At 39.5% G+C, this 27,276-nt stretch overlaps 2 protein-coding genes and 1 pseudogene across 2 annotated transcripts; all 3 read right to left on the bottom strand.

Moving 5' to 3' along the window:
- Positions 1-591: 591 nt before the first annotated feature.
- Positions 592-6,636, bottom strand: LOC142741791 (olfactory receptor 1500-like; annotated as a pseudogene).
- Positions 6,637-15,611: 8,975 nt separating this feature from the next.
- Positions 15,612-16,559, bottom strand: LOC142741790 (olfactory receptor 5P81-like). Its single transcript, XM_075851124.1, has one exon. It carries the CDS (start codon positions 16,557-16,559, stop codon positions 15,612-15,614), a length of 948 nt encoding a protein of 315 aa, XP_075707239.1.
- An 8,875-nt stretch (positions 16,560-25,434) lies between these two features.
- On the bottom strand, positions 25,435-26,382 carry LOC142741789 (olfactory receptor 5P81-like). The gene is given in 1 exon segment (XM_075851123.1): positions 25,435-26,382. A coding segment is annotated over 1 exon segment (948 nt).
- Between the last annotated feature and the right edge of the window lie 894 nt (positions 26,383-27,276).

Raw genomic sequence — 27,276 nt, 5'->3', positions numbered from 1 at the left:
GGTTTTACGTTTTCCCTTTAATTGTAATATAATTTTTTTTCTTCACACCCCATTATAATAAACATTTAATATATTGATTTTGAATATAAAACTAGTTAAAAACAAACACATCATTTTGCTCTCTGATTTTATTCATTTGGTTCTGTCCTAATCATAAAATATTTCATTGATATAATTCTTGACGAATCAGCATCATCCACTTCTATTCACAACGCCCAGCTTCTGGCAGTGCACAGACACACAGCGTGTCCTCGCGAGATCACGCTGTGACGTCACTCACTTCCTCCCACAGGAACTTCATCGCGTCGGATGAGCGAGGACACGCTGTGTGTCTGTGAACTGCCAGAAGCTGGGTGGTAACAATGGGAAGTGGATGATGCTGATTCGTCAGCATCATACACTTCCATTCACAACGCCCAGCTAGTAAAACAAGTAAAAACGCCCAGATGTACACACACAATACACGCCCACTTGGACATAACATTAAACACGCCCAGTTGTACTTAAGAAAGGCTCATTTGCATAAATATAAAAATGGTCATAACTTGGCCAAAAATGCTTATTTTTGAGAAAAAAAAAAACACGTTACTGTTATCTACATTGCAGCGCCGATCTGCTGCAATAGGAGATAGGGGTTTGAAAATCTGGTGACAGAGCCTCTTTAATGTCTTTATTCCGTAGACTGTATATAATGGGGTTTATGAAAGGAGTAATCACAGTGTAGAGCAGGAATAGGATTTTACTCATGGTGGCTGTTTGCCCTTTTGTTGGAAAAACATAAACACTGAACAAAGTCCAGTAAAATATTGAGACTACAACAAGGTGGGAGCTGCAGGTGGAGAAGGCTTTCTGCCTACCGGTACTGGATGGAATCCTTAACCCCTTCCCGCTCCTGGACGTACTATTAGGTCATGGCAGCTGTATCGTTCGCGCTCCATGACCTAATAGTACGTCTCGGGAGTAACGGCCGTTTCGGCCGTCCTCCCGACACATACAGGAGCTGTGACAGCTGCCGTCTTGTTCAGCAGCTGTCACAGCTCCTACACCGGGGACCGATCGCTGTGTCCCCGCTGATTAACCCCTTAAAAGCCGCATTCTATAGAGATCGCGGCTTTTTAGGGGTTAAGCTGCCATCGCCGGCCTGCTACGCGATAGCGGCCGGAGATGGTGACTATGGCAACCGGACACCAAACAATGGCGTCCGGCTATGCCATAGACGGAAGCCTAGTGGGTCCTGACAATGCCAGGACCCACTATGCTTGCTGTCAGTGAGTAGCTGACAGTTCTAATACACTGCACTACGCATGTAGTGCAGTGTATTAGAATTGCGATCAGGGCCTCCTGCCCTCAAGTCCCCTAGTGGGACAAAGTAATACAGTAAAAAAAAAGTTAAAAAAAGATGTGTAAAAATAAGAAAATAAAAGTTTTAAAAGTATTAAAAGTAAAAATCCCCCTTTTTCCCTTATCAGTCATTTATTATTAATACAAATATATAAACAAACAAATAAACGATACATAATTGGTATCGCCGCGTCCGTAACGGCCTGAACTACAAAATTATTTAGTTATTTATCCCGCACGGTGAACGCCGTAAAAGAAAATAATAATAAACCGAACCACAATCACAATTGTTTGGTCACTTCACCTCCCAAAAAATGGAATAAAAAGAGATCAAAAAGTCGCATGTACCGAAAAATGGTACTGATTGAAACTACAATTCGTTACGCAAAAAAAAAGTCCTCGCACGGCTTTATTGATTGAAAAATAAAAACGTTATGGCTCTTAGAATAAGGTAACACAAAAAGTGAATGATTGTTTACAAAACGTATTTTATTGTGCAAACGCCATAAGACATAAAAAAAAACTATAAACATCTGGTATCGCCGTAATCGTATCGCCCCGCAGAATAAAGTGAATATGTCATTTATAGCGCACGGTGCACGCAGTAAAAAAAAAGAATAAAAAAAATTAGTAGAATTGCTGTTTATTAGTCACCACGCCACCTAAAACTAGAATAAAAACTAATCAAAAAGCCGCATGCACCCCAAGAAAACTACAATGGATTCCTCAAGGGGTCTAGTTTCCAAATTGGGGTCACTTTTGGGGGGTTCCCAATGTTTTGGCACCACAAGACCTCTTCAAACCGGACATGGTGCCTAATAAAAAAGAGGCCTCAAAATCCACTAGGTGCTCCTTTGCTTCGGAGGCCGGTGCTTCAGTCCATTACCGCACTAGGGCCACATGTGGGATATTTCTCAAAACTGCAGAATCTGGGCAATACGTATTAAGTTGCGTTTCTCTGATAAATTCTTTTGTGTTATAAAAAAATGGTATAAAGAGGATTTTCTGACAAAAAAAAAATGTACATTTCACCTCTACTTTGCTCTAAATTTCTGTGAAACACCTAAAGGGTTCATAAACTTTCTAAATGCTGTTTTGAATACTTTGAGGGGTCTAGTTTCTAAAATGGGGTATTTGATAGGGGTTTCTAATATATGGGCCCCTCAAAGCAACTTCAGAACTGAACTGGAACCTAAAAAAATAAATAAATGAGGCAATACTTCGCTTCTTACATTATACTGATAATGAGCCGTGCCCACCCCGAGATGACCCCAGTTTTGACCGTTTGTATAAACGGAGACCCCTATTAGACCGTTCCAGTGCCCGGTTTTACCAAGCATTCACCCCCGAGAAGTGTATTTCTATTGATGAGTCCCTGGTACATTTTAAAGGGAGGGTTCAATTCCGCGAGTACCTGCCGGGTAAGAGGGCAAGGTATGGCGTGAAGATGTATAAGCTGCGAGAGTGCATTAGGGTATACCTACAGGTTTAGGCTATATGAAGGGAAGGCCACCCCCAAACCAGACTGCATCCTGGACTACAATAGGTACATGGGAGGGATGGACTTGTAAGATCAAATCCTGAAGCCCTACAGCGCCATGCGGTGTGGTATAAGAAGCTGGCCGGGCACATCATACAGATGGCATTGTACAATGCGTACGTGCTACGTCGATGTGCAGGCCAGACGGGAACTTTCCTGGAATTTCAAGAGGTGATTATCAAGAACCTAATCTTTAGGGACCAAGAAGGAGGGGCACCCAGTACTTCTGGAAGCGGGGCCACACGCATCGTACCAAGGCGGCAACACTTTCCAGGAGAAGTTCCCCAAACTGGCAAGAAGGGTAAAAGTCAAAAAGGTGCAAAGTCTGCTATAAGAGGGCGATAAGGGATGACACAATATATCAATGTGACACGTGTCCCGAATAACCAGAGCTCTGTATGAAAGTCAGTTTTAAAATTTATCATACATCCCTTGGTTTATAATTTACCCCAATTTTACTTACCCTGATGCACTCCGCACAGCTTATCCCCCCTCGTCTTTCCCCTCTGAGCCCTGCTGTGTGTCCAGGCAGCTGATAACAGCCACATGTAGGGTATTGCCATACCCGGGAGAACCCACATTACAGTTTATGGGGTGTAGGTCTCTGGTCAAAATGCTCACTACACCTCTAGATGAATGCCTTAAGGGTGTAGTTATTAAAACGGGGTCACTTCTTGCGGGTTTCAACTGTACTGGTACCTCAGGTGCTTCTGCATACATGACTTCGCACTAGAAAATCCCCAGTAGGCCAAATGGTGGTCCTTTCCTTCTGAGCCCTCCCATGGGCCCAAACGGCAGTTTATCACAACAAATGGGGTATTGCGGCACTCAGAACAAATTGCGCAACAGAATGGGGTATTTCGTTTCTTGTGAAAATAAGAAATTTTCAGCCAAAACTACATATTATTTGAAAAAAATAATTTTGTTTTCATTCCCAGCCCAATTCAAATAAGTTCTGTGAAAAAACTATGGGGTCAAAATGATCACAACACCCATAAATGAATTCCTTGAGGGGTGTAGTTTCCTAAATGGGGTCATTTGTGGTTGGTTTCTATTGCTTTGATACCTCTGGGGCTCTGCAAATGCGACATGGCACCCGAAAACCAATCCAGCAAAATCTGGACTCCAAAGAACACACAGCGCTCCTTCCCTTCTGAGGCCTCCCATGGGCCCAAACGGCAGTTTATCACCACAAATGGGGTATTGCCGCACTCAGGACAAATTGGGCAACAAAATTGAGTATTTTATTTCTTGTGAAAATAAGAATTTTTGAGCTAAAATTACATATTATTGGAAAAAAAATATATTTTTTTAATTCCCAGCCCAATTCAAATAAGTTCTGTGAAGAAACTATGGGGTCTAAATGGTCACATTACCCATAAATGAATTCCTTGAGGGGTGTAGTTTCCAAAATGGGGTCACTTCTGGTGGGTTTCCATTGATTTGATACCTCTGGGGCTCTGCAAATGCGACATGGCACCTGAAAACCAATCCAGCAAAATCTGCACTCTAAAGAACACACAGCGCTCCTTCCCTTCTGAGGCCTCCCATGGGCCCAAACGGCAGTTTATTGCCACAAATGGGGTATTGCTGCACTCAGGAGAAATTGGGCAACAAAATTGAGTATTTTGTTCCCTGTGAAAATAAGAAATTTTGATAAAAAATTACATCTTATTGGAAAAAATTTCATTTTTTTAATGTCACAGCCCAATTGAAATAGGTGCTGTGAAAAAACTCTGTGGTCAAAATGCTAACAACAACCATAAATGAATTCCTTGAGGGGTGTAGTTTCCAAATTGGGGTCACTTTTGGTGGGTTTCCATTGCTTTAATACCTCTGGGGCTCTGCAAATGCGACATGGCACCCGAAAACCAATCCAACAAAATCTGGACTCCAACAAACATATAGCGCTCCTTTCCTTCTGAGCCCTCCCATGGGCCCAAACGGCAGTTTATCACCACAAATGGGGTATTGCCACACTAAGGACAAATTGGGCAACAAAATGGGGTATTTTGTTCCCTGTGAAAATAAGAAATTTTGATCACAAATGACATTTTATTGGAAAAAATTACATTTTTTTCATTTCACAGCCCAATTCAAATACGTGCTGTGAAAAAACTGTGCGTTCAAAATGGTAACAACCATAAATGAATTCCTTGAGGGGTGTAGTTTCCAAAATGGGGTCACTATTGGGGGATTCCTACTGTTTTGGCACCTCAACACCTCTTCAAACCTGGCATGCTGCCTAAAATATATTCTAATAAAAAAAAGGCCTCAAAATGCACTAGGTGCTTCTTTGCTTCTAGGGCTTGTGTTTTAGTCCACGAGCGCAGTAGAGCCACATGTGGGACATTTCTAAAAACTGCAGAATCTGGACAATACATATTTAGTAGTGTTTCTCTGGTAAAACCTTCTGTGTTACAGAAAAAAAAATGAATAAAATTGAAATTCAGCAAGAAAAATGAAATTTGCAAATTTCACCTCCACTTTGCTTTAATTCCTGTGAAGTGCCTGAAGGGTTAAAAAACTTTCTAAATGCTGTTTTGAATACTTTGAGGGGTCTAGTTTTTAAAATGGGGTGTTTTATCAGGGTTTCTAATACATAGGCCCCTCAGAGCCACTTCAGAACTCAAGAGGTACCTTAAAAAAAAGGCTTTTGAAATTTTCTTAAAAATATGAGAAATTGCTGTTTATGTTCTAAGCCTTGTAACGTCCAAGAAAAATAAAAGAATGTTCAAAAAACGATGCCAATCTAAAGTAGACATATGGGAAATGTGAACTAGTAACTATTTTGGGTGGTATAACCGTCTGTTTTACAAGCAGATGCATTTCAATTCTGAAAAATGCAATTTTTTCAAAATTTTCTCTCAATTTTGCAATTTTTCACCAATAAACACTGAATATATCGACCAAATTTTACCACGAACATGAAGCCCAATGTGTCACGAGAAAACAATCTCAGAATCGCTTGGGTAGGTTTAAGCATTCCGACGTTATTACCACATAAAGTGAAATATGTCAGATTTGAAAAATGGGCTTGTGAGCCTTAAGGCCAAAACTAGGCTGCGTCCTTAAGGGGTTAGGATTGCTAGAATGATGTAAGTATAAGACATTCCAATGATTGTGGCTGGAATTATTGCAATGGGAATGCTCTGTAAATAAACTTACAGCTGAATAATGGAGTTATCAGAACAGGAAATTTCTAATAAAGGAACAAGATCACAGAAGAAATGGTCAATAATATTGGGTCCACAGAAACGTAGCTTTGATGTTGTTATGGCGTTAATCAAAATAATGAAAAGCCCAAGCAACCAACAGATGGAGGTCAAAATTACACAATGTCTACTTGTCATGAAAGAGGTGTAACGGAGGGGGTTACAGATGGCCACATATCGGTCATAGGACATCACTGTGAGGAGAAAACATTCAAATGCTTCTGAGACACAAAAAAAATAAAACGGAGTCAAACAGTTAATAAAAGTAATGGCGCTCCTATTATCCAGTATAATACGGAGCATGTTGGGGACAATAGTTGTGGTCAACAAGATGTCACTGATGGACAGTTGTGAGATGAAGAAGTACATTGGAGTGTGGAGGTTCTTACTGATGGACACCAGGGTGATGATCAGGAGGTTCCCACATAATGTCCCACAGTAAACCACCAGGAGAAGACAATAAAATAAAATTCGTAAATCTTGACTGACTTGAAAAGCTAAGAGGAAAAACTCAGTGACCGCCGTCAGATTGTTCTCCTGTGTGTAGAACAGATAGTTATGGTGTAAGTAAATATTGTATTGTGTGTATATATATATATATATATATATATATATATATATACATACACATATATATTACAATATTAAGAGTGCTCCATACTGTAGCATGTTATATCATGTATAGACTGCTAAGAAATGTTGCATTTGTCCCTTACATAGTGACAGTTCTAACTATTATTTTGGAGCTACTAATTCAACTAATATTTACCATATATGATCGATTACATATGTGCATCATTATTACCACCAACATTCCCTATTTTGATTTTTTTTTTTTTAAATAGATGACATGACACAATCAGATGATAACACTTAATTGTGCTTAATTCTAGAATTTAGATTATATTTCTCGGCATTCATATTAAGAATTGAAGAATTTAGGAGGTATTGTGTCTTTTTTCTCTATAGACTATACTAATGTAATTGTTCCTTATAAAATGATTATCGTAAAAAAAAAAAAAAGCATTAAATAACTGACCGAAAAAAACAAACAAACATTTTAGAATGCCCCTTTCTACGCTGCTGGTGTACAAACTACAATTGTAAAAGGTGTCTGGGCCATTTCTTCCGGCGGGGGGCCTTAAACACATGAGTGAGACAACATTGCCTGTAACAATATAAATTAGCAGTGAACTTGCCAGCTTGAGATCCTGCCAAGCATAAAAACATGTGACCACAGGTCCTTTGCACATAACATATATATAACGTTAGCATTGGTCTAACCCCTGTCTTGCACCTACAGCGACATGGGAGAGAAATAGATCAAATACAGTTGAAATTCAAACATGCGCAAGTGCCAGATATCATCAGCTCCTCCTCAGGATCTGGACCTGTAGAACTTTAAATATTAGCACAACATAAATCAATGCATATTAAAGAAACAGCAGTGGTTTCTCCACCTCTTAGTAGCAAATAAAGGTATTTTTATATTCTAGAACACTGCAAAATACTATAAAACTGCAACTAACATCATGTCCAGACTTTTAGAACATATTTGTTTTTATATATATATATATATATATATATATATATATATATATATTACACAAACATGTTTAGAGTTCTGTTAAGAAGTCTTTATTGTTTCTTGTATCACAGAGGTCACCGCACAATACTTATATCATGTTCTTTGTTCTTCACATTCATTTAATTTTCCTTTATATAAATCTTAATTTTGTCCCAGAGGCAAATAAATGGAATTTTAGAAAACATCTAAATCATGTTGTGTGGCCGTCAGACAGAAGAATATGAGCTATTAATGGACGACATGTAGATAATTATATAGAAAATAAAGACAAGGTGCCGGGTAGAATAAGTCTGGGGAGAATTTTTTACAAAGTCTCATGAGTCTCCTTTGTTTGAGGTAATTGAAGAATATAAATTATAGTGTAATTACCAGCTGGATCTTAAGAATATCCTAATTAATTTGTTTAGAAATAGTTTAGTATTAAAACTGTATAAATACAAGAAAAAAATAACATGTATTATAAGTTCTAGAAGTTAAAGGGACAGTACTGTCAAAAATAATTTGTGCTTCATTTATAGAACTGTTGCTAGTGATATATATTTTTTTACCATAATTCAAACATTCCATCAAAAAATATTTTGTATTCTGCTTTGTTCACTTGCTAGAGATAGTCTTCAATGGAAATACCCCTCCTTTCTTCGCAACAGTTCACTGTCAAGTTATAATTGTATTCTAGCATTTGTACATCACTAATCCAGACCCTAATAATTTCCCGTTGCATCATGTACACAGCAGCCAGTATATGAACACTTTTATAGAACCACCTTTAGCAGCAACAACTTCAAGTAATCTATCAGTCTCTTACATCCTTCTGGAGGAATATTGGGCGACTCTTCTTTACAACGTTGCTTCAGTTCATTGAGTTTGTGGGCATTCGTTGACGCACAGCTCTCTTGACTTTGACTGGGTCATTGCCATACCTTGATTATTTTCTTTTTCAGACATTTTCTAGTTGATTTGCTGGCATGCTTAGGATCATTGTCCTGTTGCATGAACCAGTTTTGGCCAAGCTTTAACTGTTGGATAGATGGCCTCGCATTTGACTCTAGAATACTTTGGTATACAGGAATCAATGTTTTTTTTTCCCCATTCCACCTAACAAATAATTTTTTTCCCAACTCTTAGTACATTTTATGGTACAAAAAGTGCTGCAATTAAAAAATACAACTCAGCCCATAAATATCCAAGCCAACATACGGCTAGATCGACGAAAAAATAAAAAAGTTATGACTTTTGGAAGGTGGGGAGGAAAAAACGAATATGAAAATCCGAAAAATGCCTGTGGCGGGAAGGGGTTAAGCAAAGGCTGATTGAAATATTTGTATATTCGTTTCTCATCAGAATGAACACGATGTAAAGTAGACGATGTGTATATAATCCACATGTGGTGGAGATGCTTGAAACCGTATATCTTTCTGCAAATTGACTTGCAAATAACAAGAGAAATTTCTGAAAAAGATATTGATGATGGAATCCTGATTTGAATACTGGGGACTGTATATCAAATCAGGAAGCCCTGCTAAGCAAAGGCCCAAACATAGCTCTGCTAGACGATCAAGAGCTGGAGGTAGGACCAATAAACAAATGTGTCCCCTACCATTCTGTAGGAGTTTTTGCTCATATACCAGCTGTTGTACATGCAGGTACAGTAGACTTAATGTGGAAGACCCAGAAATCATATAATAGAGGCCTATTTATCAAATACAGTTCAGATCATTAGAATTAGAAATTAACGGAACAACTCGAACGCCTGACAAGCCCAGAATTAATTGAACAAACGTCTCCTTCTACACTCACACATCTTGACATTTTCCAGATAAGAGATGCTATTATGTCTATACTAGAGCAGTTTACATCAATCCCGATCGTAATATCCAAAAATATGTCTTCCAATAATTTCACTCCCAAATAAACAATTTTATGTGGACTAACCAATGGCCGAGAATTACCTATGACAGGGTTTAGAAATTCTGATAAGTTTAACTCTCTCTTATTTCCATAACTATCATAATGCAACAAATCCGGATCAAAATAAATACTGGTGGACCTCATCAGGTAATAAACCAAGGGTGGAAATTGAATAGAAAGCCTCCTCAGTTTCAAATCTAAAAGCTCTCACCTCTTAACCCACTCCCTGGGATACCCCCCGACTCTTATTTCCTTCCCCACAGTCCATTCTACATTACAATCAGGGAAGTATTCAGATCATTTTAAAAATGAAGATCTCCCCTTTAAGTTTTGAAATCATCATACCTAACCTGTCCTTCTCCTCCTGGGTTGAAGCATGAGCACATGTTATAGATATGTCCCGTGAGACCACTCTACGTAGCTTTTCAGACATATCCACTTCACAAGTCTGGTTTCTACAAATATCTACAAATTCTCTCAGTTATTACCCAACTTAAAACTCCTGTATTTAACACTTCCCATTATGGTCTCAACCTTTCTTAAAGGACAAATCAAATTCCAAAAAGGAATCTGCACTTTTTATTTGGTACTAGCCGATCCCTATCTCAGCATACGTCAACCCCATATTATAAAATGGGAAAAAGACCTTAATAAGACCCTTACTACCTAACAATGGACTAATGCATATAAAACCTCCCAGGTAGTTATGTAATCCTTTATTCCGAGGGTACAGCACATCTTCTAAATTGGCTAAGATGTTCCCTGGCACCACAGAGAGATGCTGTGGACAGGTGGGTAGGTTCCTGCATCTAATTTTGGGAGTGCTAACTCTTATCTGATTTATGACAGTCCCCATCTTTGCTTCTATCACACATTGTTGGAAATCACCTAATCCTTCATCCCTACCCGACGTTATTTATGTTAATTATAGATATGAAGGCATGATCGTACATAGATGGAACAGGATCGCCCGTACGGTACTTGGTAGTGTTGGATACTCTCCAAATATGCTGTTCCCTTACACGACTTATCTCAAGATCTTCTTTTAATTCTTTCTGTATGGCACCTAACCTTCCCTTTCAACTCTGGTGTTAAGTTTTCAAGTTCTAATTTATTTAGTTAGACAATATTACCAATGTGACCGCGTGTCATTACCTGTTAATATTCAAGTTGGGTTCTTCCCTATCAACGGGCACCACATTGAGTGAAGGACAAAGTGCCGACCACATGTGTTTGGAATATTACCTGGATACAGATTTTTTTATTTTCTGTGTTATTTGTTGGATTACATGCGAGTTGTCACCTACGGATGTTTATTTAAAAAAAACATAATGATGTATTTACTATGAAACGTTTTCAGTATTTATATGCTAAATTAAATGGTGTCATTAAAAACTAAAACATTGTCCCGTAAAAAACAAGCCCACATATGGCTGTGTAGACGGAAAAATAAATATGGCTGTTGGAAGATGGGGATAAAAAAACAAAAACATAAAAAAGAAAACTGGCATGGTCCTGAAAGGGTTCATGGATTGCTTTTCTATGTAAGCCACATTTGGATTGTTCATTTGTATCATATTAAGTTATGTTGCTGTAAAGCTTTAATGTTTGTATAGAAAGTTAAAAACATAGGCCCCATGCACACGACCGTAGATTTTGTCTGTAAGTACAGACTGTAATTACGGACCCATTCATTTCTATGGCCAATAAACTGTGGCTACTAAGTGCTTTGATTTGACCAGTTGATTAATCTGACAAACTAAAAAAATAAATAAATAGAGAAATGATTATGTAGAAAATGTTGCATCGCCTTTGGAGACATGGCATATCACTAGGGTCCAACCAATCCTGAACATGAAGCGAACATTTTAATCTAATATGAAAAAAATATATATTTTCTGAGTATAGTCCTTATCTATTATTATTATTATTATTATTATTATTATTATTATTATTATTACTGTTATATTATCTTTTTGTATTTATTATTAATTATTATTATTATATTTTTGAATGATTATATTTTATCATTATTATCATCATCATCATCATCATTATCTATTATTATGATGTTATCATTTTGTATTATCATCATCATCATCTATTATTATTATTATGTTAGCAATTTATATTATTATTATTATTGTCTATTATTATATTTTATTACTATTATTATAATATATATATTATGTTATGATTTTGTATTATTATTATCTATTATTATGTTATGATTTATTATTATTATCTATTATTATATTTTTGTATTATTATATGTTATTGTTATTACTATTATTATTATCATCATTATTTTCTAATATTATTATGCTATCATTTTGAATTATCATTATCATTAGTATCTTATTATTTTATAAGCTTTTTTTTTTTTGTTTAAAGAAATGATGACAATGACTCTTAATGCTATTTTCACCTGCAGCAGATTTTTTTGCAAAAAATTCCTGTGGTTAAAAATCTGTTCCATACATGTGAAAGGGTTAATTCTGGAGTAGGTGCACAGATTTTTTTCAAAACCTCTTTAGATGAATGAGATAGTCAAATACATTTCTGCATCAAAACTATCACATATGAATATACCCAAAATGTGCATTTCACTAACATGAAGCGGTGAAGTACTTACATCCAGAAACCTTGAAATACAAGCAAAAATAATTTTGCTCTCTGTTTAGTTTATTTACTTAGTCCTGTTCTTTGAAAAATTCCTTAAGATTTCTATAACTGATAGCAATTCTAAATTCCGGTTGTGTGGATGATGTCTGATATCTGGCATATGAATATGTCATAACACAAACCATTAGATGACTGCCTGTGTATATATATACAGCATGAAGGCAGGGGACTGTGGAAAATAACTGTGATCTTTCTCCGCCATTACCTCATGTGTCTCCTGTGTTCTATTCCCCCGTGTAATATAAAAATACTGATATATAATCATTTGCCTTAGAAAGAATATATATAGGTATACTGTATATAAATCGCCAAAAGTATGTGGACCCGCCTTTTAATTATTAAGTTCAGGTTTTTTAGCCCAATTGTAAACAGATGAAGAGTGGTAGCGGTAGGCTACTGCTCTCCGCTCTGTTTGCACAGGTGGGGGCGCTACTTACAAAAGAAGGGGGTGCTGTGTGGCTGTTTACAAGGGGGGCTGTGGCTATCTACAAGGGGTGCTGTGTGTGGCTATCTACAAGGATGGAGCTGTGTGGCTATCTACAAGGGGGGGCTGTGTGGCGCTATATATAGGGGGCTGTGTGTGGTGCTATATACAAGGGAGGATGTGTGGCTATCTACAAGGGGCGCTGTTTGGCTATCTACAAGGGGGTGCTGTTTGGCTATCTACAAGGGGGAGCTGTGGGGCTATCTACAAGGGGGAGCTGTGTGTGGCAATCTACAAGGGGGAGCTATGTGGCTATCTACAAGGGGTCGCTGTTTGGCTATGTACAATGGGAAGCTGTGTGGCTATTTACAAGGGGGCGCTGTTTGGCTATCTACAACGGGGCACTGTTTGGCTATCTACAAGGGGGAGCTGTGTGGCTATCTACAAGGGGGAGCTGTGTGGCTATCTACAAGTGGGAGCTGTGTGGCTATCTACAAGGGGGAGCTGTGTGGCTATCAACAACGAGGCGCTGTTTGGCTATCTACAAGGGGGCGCTGTTTGGCTATCTACAACGGGGCACTGTTTGGCTATCTACAAAAGGGCGCTGTTTGGATATGTACAATGGGGAGCTGTGTGGCTATCTACAAGGGGGGCTGTGTGGCTATCTACAAGGGGGAGCTGTGTGGCGCGATCTACAAGGGGGCGCTGTGTTGATATCTACAAGGGGGAGCTGTGTGGCTATCAACAACGAGGCGCTGTTTGGCTATCTACAAGGGGGCGCTGTTTGGCTATCTACAACGGGGCACTGTTTGGCTATCTACAAAAGGGCGCTGTTTGGATATGTACAATGGGGAGCTGTGTGGCTATCTACAAGGGGGGCTGTGTGGCTATCTACAAGGGGGAGCTGTGTGGCACGATCTACAAGGGGGCGCTGTGTTGATATCTACAAGGGGGAGCTGTGTGGCTATCTACAAGGGGGAGCTGTGCTCAATAATTTATTGCTGTCAACCCCCGGTAGTTTTTATGCCAGGCCATACAGGTGCAATGCTCCCTTCCACCCAGGTCTCTGAATGCCGCATAGGTCCAACCAGAGTAGGAGAGGTTGGTCAGACTGGGCCAACCGATGGAGGTTCCCACCCGTGAATTTTTTTTGTGTTTTTTTGAGTCATAAAGCAAGCTGAAGTGACTCCATAGAAGTGGTAGCCGAATACCCTACTAGTTGTGCCAGTCAGTATGTTAACCTGAAATACAGACATTATGTAAAGGATCTGCCAGACACAGCTTCTGTGTCGTCACCCGTGGTTAATAAGTCTGCATCTGTGCCTAGGTCTGCTAGAGTGACTCAATCTGCTACCACTTAGGCTGGTAGGCTGAGGAGTGGGAGAACCTATCACAGCCTGGCTAGACGGTTCTAGCTCCCGCCCTCATGCCTGTGATTCTATCTTGTTTCCTGGCTCTGCTGTTCCTGCTATTATTATTGACCTCTGCTTCATATAGACCCTGGCTTTACGGACTACGCTCCTGCTCTGCGTTCGGTACCTTGTACACTCCTGGTTTGACTCGGCTTGTTCACTACTCTTGTTGCTCTCGGTGTTGCCGTGGGCAACTGCCCCATTTCCCTTAGCTTGTGTACCTTTGTCTGTTTGTCTGTCGTGCACATGTAGAGCGTAGGGACCGTCGCCCAGTTGTACGCCGTCGCCTAGGATGGGCCGTGCAAGTAGGCAGGGACTGAGTGGCGGGTAGATTAGGGCTCACCTGTCTGTCTCCCTATCCTGACATTACACGTTATGTCTCAATAGAAGAGCCACTCACCACTACTGGAAATTAAACCAGTGCCATAAGTCTCAATGGGCAGCACCTACAGTGTTTTTTGCACTATTTTTTTTTCTATGTCATTACTTATAAATGGTTTTATAATAGATCAGGGCTGAGCCCACAAGCTGTTGTAGACAATGACCTTTGTACTGGCAAGGAAATGTTGAGGACCCACTGCTATTGTGCTCCATTATAAGATCCATCATGGTGACAAAAGTAGAAGTTCTGATAATAGAATTAATTACATTGTATATGTAGCTCCATAGATAGATGTGAAGTTGACCCCTGGTTTACCAAACCTAAATCTAGCTAAAATAACCAATAAAAACAAAAAAAGTAGAAGACCCCTTGCACCATGGTGGTCTACAGGTAAATTTCAACTGGGGACAGCATCTATATGTTGTGGGTATGTTCTCCGACGTGATTGCATGGATGGCTCCAGTTTGTGAAACTGAACAATAAAATTTAGTTTTCTATGAAATTTGTTGCTGTAAGGATTATGCAAAGTTGTATCTTGAAACTCTTGGGCCTAAACTTTCATGTATCATTTATAGCTCGTTGAAACCTCATATGGGTCAAAGCGACTTTTGAGGCGTTCAAGGCCATTGTCTCAACTGAAACCTATGCCCCTATATTTATGTCACTAGGAGTATGATGGGCTATATAAGCAATAGGAAACACATCAAAAGATTTAACATTTATTGAATTTCATTAGCCAAACCCATTCTAAAATTCCACAAGATTAAAATTTCTACTATAAATTCAAGATTACAATAGTTCAGTCTATGAGACAGGTGGCACAGTGAATGTAGACAATATGGGGATTGACTTAAGCAGTGATATGCAATAAAATATAACCAAATGTACCCTAAGTACCAAAGCCTTCTAGCATTGTGAGATACTGCTATATATAATCAGGGATGATTATGGGATCGATATTACAGGAAAGTCGAAGGATCGTTCTAGAGGCTTCTATATTCTTAACTGTCCTGCAGCATCAGTCATTGTTTTATTGTAGTCGGCTCTGTCGTACTTAGTACTAAGTCATAATTCACTGAAGCCGTCATATAATCTAGAACTTTTGGATAAAATATTTCATCTTTTCCAACCATTTCTAAAGACACGGCTCATCATTTTTTCCACAGCCCGTCTGATCGCATTGTTCCTCAGGCTGTAGATGATGGGGTTCATCAATGGGGTCACCACAATGTATAAAAGGGACCTGTATTTGTTGGTGTTGGATGAACTCTCATCAGATGGAGCAATGTAAACTGTGATTAGGGTTCCATAATATGCACAGACGGTGGTCAAGTGGGAGCTACAGGTGGAGTAGGCTTTTCTTCTACTATAAGTTGAAGACATTTTAAGAATAGTGAAGAAAATACAGAAGTACGTTACAATGATAAAAGCAAATGGGAAAAATACCATAAAGATGGAAAAAACAAAATCCTGCAACATCAGAATGGAAGTGTCTGAAGTGGCTAATTCCACTATGGGACCAAAGTCACAGAAGAAGTGGTCAATGTAATTAATGCCACAGAAGTTAAATTGGAAAACAACAAACATCTCACTTGTTCCTAAAATAATGACTAAAAGCCACGACCCAATAACGAGTCGGAGGCAAAGATCTGGACCCATCAGTGAAGAATAATGTAATGGATGGCAAATGGCCAAATATCTATCATAGGACATGACAGCAATGAGGAAGCATTGTACAAATCCAAATATACCAAAGCCATACAACTGTGCTATACAGCCCCAAAAAGACACAATGCCCTCCTCGACAATTATCATGTTCAACATCATAGGAACAACGCTGGTGGTTAGTAAGACGTCAGCTGTGGATAATTGTTTCAGAAAGAAGAACATTGGGATTTTGAGGTGGTCCATAGTGGTCACTAATAGGATAATCAGAAGGTTTCCGCTCAGTATAAACACGTAAGTCAGGATAAAGACAATGAATAGAAGAGTTTTATATTTGTATAGACCTTGAAATCCAAGAAGACGAATCTGTGTGACTTGTGTCTGATTGTCCTCACACATTATTTACATGTAGATGATTATCCAAGATTTTTTTCTTTTTGCTCCTACTTTATGAAATGCGAAAATTTGAGCATGTATGTGCAGTATGTGCCAAAAGTAAGTGGAAACCCCTCCTAATTATTATGTTCAGGTGTCAACACACTTTCAGCCAAACAGTGTACTTATAAAGACCTAAAAATAAGAAAATCCAGAATGATATCAGGTTCCTTATACTACTTACAGGTGGTTCCCCGTAGAGGTGGCTCAAAAGAGATCTGGATAGAAACAACGGTTCTTCTCATGCAAATTGTGACATTTCCCAGATGATGATGTCTTTTATAGCTTGAATAGAACATAGACGATTCCCTCAGGATTCTGAACTAATAATCATCCTCAAGTGAATGAAGTAAACAGATGAGACTGGTTGTATGGTAATTAATTGATAGTTAAGTTGCTGATTGGGAGAGGATTATTACTCTACAATAAGTGATGATAATTATTATCATATAATAATAATAATAATATTTATAGACAGAAATTAACAACTTTGCTTGTAAGGGCTGCAGGCTGCTTGAGAAGTTTTCCAAAAGTAAAATACATCACATAACTGAGCAGTACCATTTTGTGTTGGTTTTTTTCATTATCTGTGACACAGGCCGCTCTAAAGGCCCCTTTACACGGGCCAATTATCGGACAAAACAGTACAAGGATATGACCCCTGGTAGTTGGCGGGCACAATATACAATTACACAAGAGAGGTTGCCTGCAAGCAACCAAGCCCAATTTCCCAACTACCAAAAATATAGTAAAATAAATAACCTTTATTCAGCTACGTATAGCTAGACAGACCACAAACAATGGGTTAAAATTATCACTACCTGATGGCCGGACATAAACATATGTTCCCTGTGTTAACAGGCACATGTAGTAATTGACATAGGAGCACTAGTATCTTCCCTAGCCAGTTAGATTATTAAAGTACTGATATATGACAGTGAGTCCGGTCAGCGGTGAGTGTTTAAAATCTTAGCAGCCCCCCCGACATGTTTCGCTACTAAGTAGCGTCCTCAGGGGTACACGGGGCTAATGGCAGCGCGGAATGAAAGAGATCCTGATATAGACGTGTAAGATCACAGATCTGAGGGTGTGTCAGGACAGGCAGCCTATGACAACGAGGAAGACACTATGGCCTCCCAGCTGTAGCTGACCAACGAATAAGCAAGGGGATAAGACACTCCAATGAGAGACAGGAAGTGGCGCATGCGTATAGCGGTGAAACAAGGACTTAGTGCAATCGACATCACCCGGACGGCAGCTATCCGAGTGAGTTTCGGTTTAATTCTTACTTATGGTTGCTGTGACATAGGACATATATGGGTCTCGCTTTTTCTGTTACTATATTAATTTTTGCCCTTTATTGTTTGCTGGTGCTAGTAAATATTTATTTCACCCTTACATAGCCACAGGCCCCTTATTCTTATTCTCTGCAGTACCTACGTGTCATGAGAATGCACATATGCCGGTCGTCGGTAGTCCGATGATGACAGAAATGTATATACTTCTTTACCCATTGATTAAATCCTGGGCTGGTAGAGTGAACTTGCTGGCACTAAGTTGAAATTTTGTCTATCTACGCATGCGCCCGAAACTCACTCGGATAGCTGCCGTCCAGGTGAAGTCCTTGTTTCACCGCTATACGCATGTGCCTCTTCCTGTCTCTCATTGGAGTGTCTTATCCCCTTGCTTATTCGTTGGTGAGCTACAGCTGGGAGGCCATAGTGTCTTCCTCGCTGTCATAGGCTGCCTGTCCTGACACACCCTCAGATCTGTCATCTTACACGTCTATATCAGGATCTCTTTTATTCCGCGCTGCCATTAGCCCCGTGTACCCCTGAGGACGCTACTTAGTAGCGAAACATGTCGGGGGGGCTGCTAAGATTTTAAACACTCACCGCTGACCGGACTCACAGTCATATATCAGTACTTTAATAATCTAACTGGCTAGGGAAGATACTAGTGCTCCTATGTCAATTACTACATGTGCCTGTTAACACAGGGAACATATGTTTATGTCCGGCCATCAGGTAGTGATAATTTTAACCCATTGTTTGTGGTCTGTCTAGCTATACGTAGCTGAATAAAGGTTATTTATTTTACTATATTTTTGGTAGTTGGGAAATTGGGCTTGGTTGCTTGCAGGCAACCTCTCTTGTGTAATTATCGGACAAACTCTCATTCATAGAATGCTCATTGCCGATAATTGCCCTGTGTAAAAAGGGCAGTGATCATCAGACGAACAGGGAAACGCTCGTTCATCTGCTGATCGTATCATTTTAGCTGCCTAAAATATTGTCAATTTTATTATCGGCAGCACATGCTGACATAATAATAATGTATGGGGACGAGCGAACGGAGTAACGAGCACTCGTCCAGTTACTAGCTAATTGTGAAAGGACCAAACAAACTGTCTCGTTGATCGGCACTCGTTTACACGGCCTTGTAAGTGGACCTTTACTGTCAAGTAAACAGTTAGTATAATGTTAATGCTCTATACGTGCAATATTCCAGGTATTTAAAATAATTTTAAAAATAAACCTTAGCATATATCACATAAAATACAAATTTTTATTATTTGAATTTAATAAAAGCACATTTAGCTTATTTGTTGCTATATTGTCACGGAAATTTTGAAAAGAAGTAAAGTACTATGAGTGTAGCGCCAGCGTCAGCACCCGTCAAGATTGGGCAGATGCCGGAGCACACTGCGGCTCTCTGCTCTGCATTTACTGTCCTGCGCAGATTCTCTTATACAGAACAGTAGGCGAAATTACACAGGACACTGTGGTACTCTTAGGTCTTAGGATGTTAGGGGAGAGGAGATTCCTCTACATATTCAATTATTTTTTAGCCTCTTCTTTTACTGGATCTCAAACTCAGGACCTTTTGTATGGCAGGCAGAAACACTAAGGGTATGTTCACACGCAGTGTTTTCAGGCGCATTTCAGGGCGTTTATGCCTCAAAAAATGCCTGAAAAAAGGGAAGCTGAACGCCTACAAACATCTGCCCATTGAAATCAATGGGAAAAACAGCATTTACTTCATACGGGGCATCTTTTTACGCCTCCGTTTTAAAAAACGGTGCGTAAAAAGACACTCCGTAAAAAGAAGTGAATGTCACTTCTTGAGGCGTTGTTTGGAGCTAATTTTTCATTGAACACTATGAAAAATGCCTCAAAAAACACCTCAAAAGAAGCCTGAAAAGAAGCTCCAAATTAAAAAAAGCTTCATTTTCAGCTTCAAAAACGCCTTAAAATCAGAGGTGGTTTTCTCTGAAAACAGGTCCGTATTTTCAGACGTTTTTTAGTAAGCGTGTGAACATACCCTTACAGTCACCACAGGCAGCACTGTTGTCTATAAAAGGATTTTCTCTGACTAACTCCTTAATGACCACACACAATCTTTTGGGTGCAGGTCCTATGACTACATCGACGTCTATTTGCGTCGCTGTAGTAGAGGCTGATGAGCACATTCATTGCCATTCTCAATTTTTATTTTTACATCACCATAGCTGTATGAGGTCCTGTTTTTGCAAGATGAGCTGAAGTTTTTTTTCAGGCGCCGTTTTGCCATGCAGTTAAGTATGAGTTTAATTTAAATGATAACTTTAATTATGGGTTAAATGCAGAATGTCTATATAAAAAATAAACTTGAACAATAATTAGCATTGAATGTAACACATATTTCATAGTTTTGTACAATTGGTACAGGTCACTTTTGTGTGTATCGTCTATATATTATGTATATATGTTATGTATATAGTTTTATTTGAATTTTGTCAATTGGATTTGCTTTTAAAGGATACAAACATTTGCTATAGAAGTATCAAAATAATATGATATCTATATTAACCCCTTCAGGACTGAGCCACTTTTGGACCAAATGAGAGCCTCATTTTTTAAATCTGACGTGTGTTACTTTATGTGGTAATAACTCGGGAATGCTTTTACCTATCCAAGCGATTCTGAGATTGTTTTCTCGTGACATATTGTATTTTAAGTTAGTGAAAAAATTTGGTTGATATATTCAATATTTTTGTGTGAAAAACACCAAAATTTAGAGAAAATTTGCAAAATATTTGCATTTTCTAAATTCAAATGTATCTGCTTGTAAGACAGATAGTAATACCACACAAAATAGTTACTAGCTAACTTTTCCAATATGTCTACTTTAGATTGGCATCATTTTTTGAACATCCTTTTATTTTTCTAGGACATTACAAGGCTTATAAGTTTAGCAGCAATTTCTCACATTTTCAAGAAAATTTCAAAAGCCCATTTTTTTAGGGAACAGTTCAGTTGTTAAGTGGCTTTGAGGGCCTTATATATTAGAAACCCCCACAAATCACCCCACTTTAAAAACTTCACCCCTCAAAGTATTCAAAACAGCATTCAGAAAGTTTTTTAACCCTTTAGGCGTTTCACAGGAATTAAAGCAATGTAGCGGGGAAATCTACAAATTTCATTTTTTTGGCAGAAATTCCATTTTAATCAATTTTTCCTGTAATACTGAAGGTTTTTACCGGAGAATCACAACTGAATATTTATTGCCCTGATTCTGCAGTTTTTAGAAATATCCCACATGTGGCCCTAGTGCGCTACTGGACTGAAATACCGGCCTCAGAAGCAAAGGAGCACCTAGAGCCTTTTAGGGCCTTCCTTTTCTTAGATTATATTTCAGGCACCATGTCAGGTTAGAAGAGGTCTTGTGGTGCCGAAACAAAGGAAACACCCCAAAAAATACCCCATTTTGGAAACTAAACTCCTTGAGGAATTCATCTAGGGGTGTAGTGAGTATTTTGACCTCACAGGTGTTTCATAGATTTCATTAGAATTGGGCAGTGAAAATGAAAAATGCCATTATTTTCCAATACCATGTATTTTTACCTCCAAATTTTTTATTTTTTCAACAAATAAATGAGGAAAAGCACCCCAACATTTGTAAAGCAACTTCTCCAGAGTACGGAAATGCCAAACATGTGGTCATAAACTGTTGTTTGGGCAAGCGGCAGGATCGGAAGGGAAGACACGCCATTTAGCTTTTGGAGCGCTGATTTTGCTGGATTAATTTCTCTGCACCATGTCGCATTTGTAAAGCCCCTAAGGTACCAGTACAGTGAAAACCCCCCCAAAAGTGACTCCATTTAGGAAACTATACCCCTTGAGGAATTAATCTAGTGGTGTAGTGAGCATTTTGACCCCACAGGTGTTTCATACATTTCATTAGAATTGGGCAGTGAAAATGAAAAATTACATTATTTTCCAATAAGATGTAGCTTTAACTCAAAATTTTTATTTTTTTCAACAAATAAATGATGAAAATCACCCCAACATTTGTAAAGCAACTTCTCCAGAGTACAGAAATACCCAAATTCCGGTTGTGTGGATGATGTCTGATATCTGGCATATGAATATGTCATAACACAAACCATTAGATGACTGCCTGTATATATATATACACAGCATGAAGGTAGGGGACTGTGGAAAATAACTGGGATCTTTCTCCGCCATTACCTCATGTGTCTCCTGTGTTCTATTCCCCCGTGTAATATAAAAATACTGATATATAATCATTTGCCTTAGAAAGAATATATATAGGTATACTGTATATAAATCGCCAAAAGTATGTGGACCCCCTTTTAATTAAGTTCAGGTTTTTTAGCCCAATTGTAAACAGATGAATAAAATCAAGCACACAGCCAAGAAATCATCATACACACGCATTGCTAGTAGCATAGGGTCTTACTGAAGAGCTTAGTGACTTTACACTTGGCACTGTGATAGGATTTCACCTTTGCCACAATTCAGTTTGTGACATTTCCGATCTTCTAGATCTGTCCCATTCACCTGTAAGTGTTATTATTATCTGCTAGATCTGCCCCGGCAGGGTTGCCAACAGTCCGCAAAAATAGGTGTTTTTTTCGTCCGTAGCGTCCGGCAGAAAAAAGCACCGTCCGGGATTTTCGTCAGTCTCCTGGAACATTTCACTGCACATGCGCCAAAATGTACATGCACAGTGCAAAGGAATAGTAGGCCGCGGCCGGGCATATTTTTAGATGAGGTCAGGTGACTGGACTAGTCCAGTCCTGTGCCATCACCGACCCCAGTCAAAAGTGATCCTCCGCCGTTTCACCGCATGACCACCTCCTCCTCCTGACGGTGAGTGGTGTCAGGCAGAGCGGAGAGTGGTAGCGGTAGGCTACTGCTCTCCGCTCTGTTTGCACAGGTGGGGGAGCTACTTACAAAAGAAGGGGGTGCTGTGTGGCTGTTTACAAGGGGGGCTGTGGCTATCTACAAGGGGTGTTGTGTGTGGCTATCTACAAGGATGGAGCTGTGTGGTTATCTACAAGGGGGGGCTGTGTGGCGCTATATATAGGGGGCTGTGTGTGGTGCTATATACAAGGGAGGATGTGTGGCTATCTACAAGGGGGCGCTGTTTGGCTATCTACAAGGGAGTGCTGTTTGGCTATCTACAAGGGGGAGCTGTGTGGCTATCTACAAGGGGGAGCTGTGTGTGGCTATCTACAAGGGGGAGCTGTGTGGCTATGTACAATGGGAAGCTGTGTGGCTATTTACAAGGGGTCGCTGTTTGGCTATCTACAACGGGGCACTGTTTGGCTATCTACAAGGGGGAGCTGTGTGGCTATCTACAAGGGGGAGCTGTGTGGCTATCTACAAGTGGGAGCTGTGTGGCTATCTACAAGGGGGAGCTGTGTGGCTATCAACAACGAGGCGCTGTTTGGCTATCTACAAGGGGGCGCTGTTTGGCTATCTACAACGGGGCACTGTTTGGCTATCTACAAAAGGGCGCTGTTTGGATATGTACAATGGGGAGCTGTGTGGCTATCTACAAGGGGGGCTGTGTGGCTATCTACAAGTGGGAGCTGTGTGGCTATCTACAAGGGGGAGCTGTGCTCAATAATTTATTGCGGTCAACCCCCGGTACTTTTTATGCAAGGCCATACAGGTGCAATACTCCCTTCCACCCAGGTCTCTGAATGCCGCATAGGTCCAACCAGAGTAGGAGAGGTTGGTCAGACTGGGCCAACCGATGGAGGTTCCCACCAGTGAATTTTTTTTGTGTTTTTTTGAGTCATAAAGCAAGCTGAAGTGACTCCATAGAAGTGGTAGCCGAATACCCTACTAGTTGTGCCAGTCAGTATGTTAACCTGAAATACAGACATTATGTAAAGGATCTGCCAGACACAGCTTCTGTGTCGACGCCCGTGGTTAATAAGTCTGCATCTGTGCCTAGGTCTGCTAGAGTGACTCAATCTGCTACCACTTAGGCTGGTAGGCTGAGGAGTGGGAGAACCTATCACAGCCTGGCTAGACGGTTCTAGCTCCCGCCCTCGTGCCTGTGATTCTATCTTGTTTCCTGGCTCTGCTGTTCCTGCTATTACTATTGACCTCTGCTTCATATAGACCCTGGCTTTACTGACTACGCTCCTGCTCTGCGTTTGGTACCTTGTACACTCCTGGTTTGACTCGGCTTGTTCACTACTCTTGTTGCTCTCGGTGTTGCCGTGGGCAACTGCCCCATTTCCCTTAGCTTCTGTGTACCCTTGTCTGTTTGTCTGTCGTGCACATATAGAGCGTAGGGACCGTCGCCCAGTTGTACGCCGTCGCCTAGGATGGGCCGTGCAAGTAGGCAGGGACTGAGTGGCGGGTAGATTAGGGCTCACCTGTCTGTCTCCCTATCCTGACATTACACGTTATGTCTCAATAGAAGAGCCACTCACCACTACTGGAAATTAAACCAGTGCCATAAGTCTCAATAGGCAGCACCTACAGTGTTTTTTGCACTATTTTTTTTTCTATGTCATTACTTATAAATGGTTTTATAATAGATCAGGGCTGAGCCCACAAGCTGTTGTAGACAATGACCTTTGTACTGGCAAGGAAATGTTGAGGACCCACTGCTATTGTGCTCCATTATAAGATCCATCATGGTGAGAAAAGTAGAAGTTCTGATAATAGAATTAATTACATTGTATATGTAGCTCCATAGATAGATGTGAAGTTGACCCCTGGTTTACCAAACCTAAATCTAGCTAAAATAACCAATAAAAACAAAAAAAGTAGAAGACCCCTTGCACCATGGTGGTCTACAGGTAAATTTCAACTGGGGACAGCATCTATATGTTGTGGTTATGTTCTCCGACGTGATTGCATGGATGGCTCCAGTTTGTGAAACTGAACAATAAAATTGAGTTTTCTATGAAATTTGTTGCTGTAAGGATTATGCAAAGTTGTAGCTTGAAACTCTTGGGCCTGAACTTTCATGTATCATTTATAGCTCGTTGAAACCTCATATGGGTCAAAGCGACTTTTGAGCCGTTCAAGGCCATTGTCTCAACTGAAACCTATGCCCCTATATTTATGTCACTAGGAGTATGATGGGCTATATAAGCAATAAGAAACACATCAAAATATTTAACATTTATTGAATTTCATTAGCCAAACCCATTCTAAAATTCCACAAGATTAAAATTTCTACTATAAATTCAAGACTACAATAGTTCAGTCTATGAGACAGGTGGCACAGTGAATGTAGACAATATGGGGATTGACTTAAGCAGTGATATGCAATAAAATATAACCAAATGTACCCTAAGTACCAAAGCCTTCTAGCATTGTGAGATACTGCTATATATAATCAGGGATGATTATGGGATCGATATTACAGGAAAGTCGAAGGATCGTTCTAGAGGCTTCTATATTCTTAACTGTCCTGCAGCATTAGTCATTGTTTTATTGTAGTCGGCTCTGTCGTACTTAGTACTAAGTCATAATTCACTGAAGCCGTCATATAATCTAGAACTTTTGGATAAAATATTTCATCTTTTCCAACCATTTCTAAAGACACGGCTCATCATTTTTTCCACAGCCCGTCTGATCGCATTGTTCCTCAGGCTGTAGATGATGGGGTTCATCAATGGGGTCACCACAATGTATAAAAGGGACCTGTATTTGTTGGTGTTGGATGAACTCTCATCAGATGGAGCAATGTAAACTGTGATTAGGGTTCCATAATATGCACAGACGGTGGTCAAGTGGGAGCTACAGGTGGAGTAGGCTTTTCTTCTACTATAAGTTGAAGACATTTTAAGAATAGTGAAGAAAATACAGAAGTACGTTACAATGATAAAAGCAAATGGGAAAAATACCATAAAGATGGAAAAAACAAAATCCTGCAACATCAGAATGGAAGTGTCTGAAGTGGCTAATTCCACTATGGGACCAAAGTCACAGAAGAAGTGGTCAATGTAATTAATGCCACAGAAGTTAAATTGGAAAACAACAAACATCTCACTTGTTCCTAAAATAATGACTAAAAGCCACGACCCAATAACGAGTCAGAGGCAAAGATCTGGACCCATCAGTGAAGAATAACGTAATGGATGGCAAATGGCCAAATATCTATCATAGGACATGACAGCAATGAGGAAGCATTGTACAAATCCAAATATACCAAAGCCATACAACTGTGCTATACAGCCCCAAAAAGACACAATGCCCTCCTCGACAATTATCATGTTCAACATCATAGGAACAACGCTGGTGGTTAGTAAGACGTCAGCTGTGGATAATTGTTTCAGAAAGAAGAACATTGGGATTTTGAGGTGGTCAATAGTGGTCACTAATAGGATAATAAGAAGGTTTCCGCTCAGTATAAACACGTAAGTCAGGATAAAGGCAATGAATAGAAGAGTTTTATATTTGTATAGACCTTGAAATCCAAGAAGACGAATCTGTGTGACTTGTGTCTGATTGTCCTCACACATTATTTACATGTAGATGATTAGCCAAGATTTTTTACTTTTTGCTCCTACTTTATGAAATTTCGAAAATTTGAGCATGTATGTGCAGTATATGCCAAAAGTAAGTGGAAACCCCTCCTAATTATTATGTTCAGGTGTCAACACACTTTCAGCCAAACAGTGTACTTATAAAGACCTAAAAATAAGAAAATCCAGAATGATATCAGGTTCCTTATACTACTTACAGGTGGTTCCCCGTAGAGGTGGCTCAAAAGAGATCTGGATAGAAACAACGGTTCTTCTCATGCAAATTGTGACATTTCCCAGATGTTGATGTCTTTTATAGCTTGAATAGAACATAGACGATTCCCACAGGATTCTGAACTAATAATCATCCTCAAGTGAATGAAGTAAACAGATGAGACTGGTTGTATGGTAATTAATTGATAGTTAAGTTGCTGATTGGGAGAGGATTATTACTCTACAATAAGTGATGATAATTATTATCATATAATAATAATAATAACATTTATAGACAGAAATGAACAACTTTGCTTGTAAGGGCTGCAGGCTGCTTGAGAAGTTTTCCAAAAGTAAAATACATCACATAACTGAGCAGTACCATTTTGTGTTGTTTTTTTTCATTATCTGTGACACAGGCCGCTCTAAAGGCCCCTTTACATGGGCCAATTATCGGACAAACTCTCATTCATAGAATGCTCATTGCCAATAATTGCCCTGTGTAAAAAGGGCAGTGATCATCAGACGAACAGGGAAACGCTCGTTCATCTGCTGATCGTATCATTTTAGCTGCCTAAAATATTGTCAATTTTATTATCGGCAGCACATGCTGACATAATAATAATGTATGGGGACGAGCGAACGGAGTAACGAGCACTCGTCCAGTTACTAGCTAAT

This window comes from Rhinoderma darwinii, chromosome 2 (genome assembly GCF_050947455.1).
Source record: "Rhinoderma darwinii isolate aRhiDar2 chromosome 2, aRhiDar2.hap1, whole genome shotgun sequence".
Lineage (NCBI taxonomy): Eukaryota > Metazoa > Chordata > Amphibia > Anura > Rhinodermatidae > Rhinoderma > Rhinoderma darwinii.
Note: the sequence above shows the minus strand (reverse complement) of the source record. Positions and strands in the feature narration are given on the sequence as shown.